General features: G+C 35.5%; 1 protein-coding gene across 1 annotated transcript; it reads right to left on the bottom strand.

Moving 5' to 3' along the window:
* Positions 1-3,896: 3,896 nt before the first annotated feature.
* LOC126704403 (uncharacterized) lies at positions 3,897-4,223 on the bottom strand. The gene has a single exon (XM_050403412.1). It carries the CDS (start codon positions 4,221-4,223, stop codon positions 3,897-3,899), a length of 327 nt encoding a protein of 108 aa, XP_050259369.1.

Genomic DNA, 4,223 nt, shown 5'->3' with positions numbered 1-4,223 from the left:
AGAGGAGATTTCTATCCAAACACTACCCACACCAATTTAGAGTGTTGAGTGTTTTTGGAGTTTTGGGAAGCATTGGAAGATGCCAAGGATGGCGGATGCTACGGTCTAGTAGCGGAATCTGGTAAGCTAGAAAAGAAAAAGGTTCGGCGCAACCTCGTTGGAGCAAGAAGCTTGGAGGGCTTAGGTACATCGGGTAGATTAGGCTTGGAGGGTCTATTGCTGTTCATGTATCCCAACTACATTTTCTAGTGGATTATTGACCGCTTGGAGGGCGGCGGAGAGGTTTTACACCGAGGGCTTCGGTTTCCTCTTCGATAACACATCGTGTGTTGTCCTTGTGTTTCCATCTCTCTTCCCTTTATCTTTGCCTTTTATTTTCTACTGTGAATGTGATTTTAATTGGCTTAGATTGTTTATCAATTCTGTATTAAGCTTTTGTTCATGTCCCGCACATTAATTGTTTGATATAAAGCTTGAATTGGTAATTTGTAATTTGGGAGTCTAAACTTTCAAAGGTGTTTATACACGTTTTTGAACTTTCAACCACCACTGTGACAGTCACAACCCACCGCAAAACAAAACTACCACCACAACCACCGTGATCAAGAATCCACCACAAAACCCATTAAAATAGAGCAACACAGTCAGCCACAACAACCACCACTTTAATCACAAGTCACCTCCCAAAAAAAACCTAAACAATCCACCAAGAAATCCACCATTACAATCACTACTGATTTTTGTGCTCAAGACCTACTAAGACCCACCAAAATAGACCCAAACCTCTAAGACACCATTGAGACAAAACCAGCACCACTGATAGAAAATAACCAAAACTCACTAGCACTGAGACCCACCAAATCAGACGCACATCACCACTGTTCATTGCTTCACCCACCAAATTATACCCACAAACCATCCAACCACAATCATTGAACCACCAAGAACAAACAATGGCATGAGAGAGAGAGAAGTGAGAGAGGAGAGGTTAGGAAAAAATCGATGTTGGTGAAAGAGAGAGATAGTGAAATAGGGTAGAAATAATTTATGCGCGTGAGAGAGCCAGTGAGCGTGTGTGAATAAAAAATTGTTTTTAACAAGTAACTCTCAACTATAGTGAACTGTTAGAGATAATAGCCCAATGTAGCAATGCGGCAAAATATTTTAGTTTTAACAACATTGTTGTAGCGTGTGTTTTTAGTCTTTGAGTTGCTAAAATGTGTGAAATCCACGTAAAATCCACGTTGAAAAGAAAAGGTGGGTATGCTTTCTCTTTCACTTATCCATTGTCACTTGTTATCATGGACATGACCGTTGTACTATTTTAAAAACATTTTTAACTTTTGTTAATCATCCCACCCATTGTCACCCATTTTTAACTTTTGTTATCATGGTCTACATATGGCCTTTTTCTTTTTCTTTTTTAAAATTTTTTTTCTTTTTTGTTTTGCTAAAAATAGATTACTGCTTATATTTTCGTTAATTTTTGCGTGAATTTGGATGAGGCATTTTGTATTTTTATAGTAAGTCCCATGAGTATTGTTCACAGACCACCAAAATTAGCAAAATGTAAATTTCTAGATAAATTTAAGTCTTACAACATTATTCATATCTTTAAAAATTATTTTACTGCAGTATTTTAGTAATAAGTTTTCAATTTTTTATAAATAAACAGTATTTAAACATACTATTAACATTTGTCCTCTTTGAATCGAGAATAGTCAATTAATTTTCTTTATATTTCAATTTTGTCCTAAAATATCTTCAGCTGTCACCCTGTTTGGGGAAAAGACAGTCAACTGTCTTGCCAAATATACATCATTACTTCCGTCACTCTATACTATTCTCATCATGTGTTTTGTATGAAGAGGCAGCAAAGCAGAACATTCATTGCTGGCTTGCTTCACACGCATAAAACTTAAAACATCAAAAAACTCTTAATTACCAAAAATTCTTTCTAATTTATTTTTGTTTCATTATCGTCAAATTAATATCCTACTGCAGTGTAGTAGGATATTAATTTGACGATATAAATTTGAATTTTTTCAGCCAATAATAGTAATAATATATTTTCATTATTAATTAACAAGTCTAAACAATTTGAATAGTCTGACTTTGTCGGACTTTTTTGTTCCACTCAGGCTAGTAGGGGGCATCAGAAATTTTAGTTTGGGAACAAGTTGTGATACTAAACATATTAGTTTAGACAAACCTTTACATGCGCACATAAAAAATTTATCGTCTTCTAAATTTTAATGAGCCTATCAAAGTTGTGTACTTTTTATATTAGACATGTCCAAAAATATATAATTAAAAAAAAAATATAGTATCTTGTAGCGGCCCAACTCAAGGTACTCTGACGCCTTTGAGGTTGGGCTCCCAATTTATTTGTTTTGAGTGGATCAAGAGTTTCCTATTATGGTTAAATCTCTTAGAGGCTAGCCTAATAGCCCAAATGAAGAAACTTGCGACCCAACATAAACCTTATCCCCCTAAGTGTGTTTCCCATGGAGTCTCAAGCTAGGTGCTGAGCTTCCTTTATTTTAGCTATTTTTCTCTCTTTACCTCTCATGTATTTTTCTCTCCCTCTCTTTCCTAGATTTGCCAACACCTTCTCACACCATCTCTTCCTCCTTATATAGCTTTCCCTCAATGGCTTTGTCATCATGAAGGGCGGCTTTTCTGAAAACAGTGGGGCACTTTCTAACCTATATTCCTAGTTGGATAGGACCTGCTACATATTTTTGAACTGACTCCATTGGGACTTGTGCCAGCCTCCAAATCTAGGCTCAACATGTGGATATCCCCAAAGTATTATTTAACATTCTCAGTGCTGCCTTGGGCCGGTTAGTATTATACCATGCTCGGACCCTCGATCACTTATTTGGTACTGCTTGGATGGGCCTAACTTAGGTGGGCCTTGGTCTTGGGCTGGTATTTGATTTATGGACCGCACATATCTCCTATCAAAATTATGCTTGATGATGATCTTTCATATAATAAAATTCATATTTTAGCATCTCCATAATGAAAATTTGAAGATTATCATTTTTAATATGAATTACTAAATTGTCTACCAAAGTAAATAACAAAATTTCAATGGAACCAATGAAATCTTTAAGTTCAAGTATAATGCAAAACTTTAACACATACTAGAGCATAATTTACAATAAAAAATGAAAGTGAGAAATAATGTATCTTGTCTGAGTAGTGTCTCTATAACTACTAGACCGATTGGCCTTTTTATTTATTTATTTTTTTATGTTAAGCGTGCAACAAATTAAACCCTAAAGTTGAAAAGTAAAAAAAATTTAAACTTTATAGTTTCAAAAGTAATAAATTAAACCCTCTACTTATATTAAATCTCAAACACACTAGGTTGAAGTTTAATTTGTTACTTTCTAAAACATCAAGGCTAAATTTGTTACTTTTGAAACAACATAGTTTAATTGTTAAACCTCTTAAATTATATGATTTTAAATATAATTTTTTTTCTTTTAATAGCACCATTGAAATGCCTCAAAATTTGTTTGGGGGGGGGGGGGGGGTGTGGGGGGGCAACTACAATTTTTACAAGCTACGTTTCTTAAAATGTAAATAATTTACATAATATAAAGGGGTTTCTTAAAATTACGTTGTCTCCTTTGTGAAGCCTTACTGTGGAAAAATATGGTGTTTTTATCTCCATCCTTTAACCATTAAATTCTTAATCTCTGTCTCCACATCGTGGCTTCTTTGTATAGCAAGGAGTTGATTTCTTTTTCCAATTGTCTCATACGCTGCACACTCCCCCCATTTAAGGCCAACTGCTCTACCAAACTTAAAAGCTTTCGTTTCTTCTCCAGGTCACGTTGGACATTCCCAAAAAATTTCTTGCTCCACTTGGTGAGTTCCTTTCAACATCTATCAATTTTCGTAATAAGTTTAACATCCTCAGCTTTACTATTTCCAGTCTTCCACACTGCCTCCACTGTGGCAATACAACCTTCTTCCATCATCCACATCTGCTCGAAGCGGAACGGTCTCTGTTGTTTGCATTCCATGACTTTCGAGACAATCCATAGTGCCTTGTGATCCAAAGTAGTCACATCCAAATGATGTATTTTTGTTTCTGGGAATTTTGCAAACCACTCGTTTGTGGCTACTGCTCTATCCAACCTCTCCCAGACAGTATAATTTGGGTAGTGTTTGTGCCATGTAAACAAGGATCCCACAAATCCCAT

Source organism: Quercus robur, chromosome 2, assembly GCF_932294415.1.
Source record: "Quercus robur chromosome 2, dhQueRobu3.1, whole genome shotgun sequence".
Taxonomy (NCBI): Eukaryota; Viridiplantae; Streptophyta; class Magnoliopsida; order Fagales; family Fagaceae; genus Quercus; species Quercus robur.
The sequence above is the reverse complement of the archived record's forward strand: the minus strand, read 5'-3'. Positions and strand labels throughout refer to the sequence as shown.

Coding starts and splice junctions, on each gene's coding strand:
- LOC126704403 (XM_050403412.1), bottom strand. CDS start 4,223: ATGGGATTTGTGGGATCCTTGTTTACATGGCACAAACACTACCCAAAT.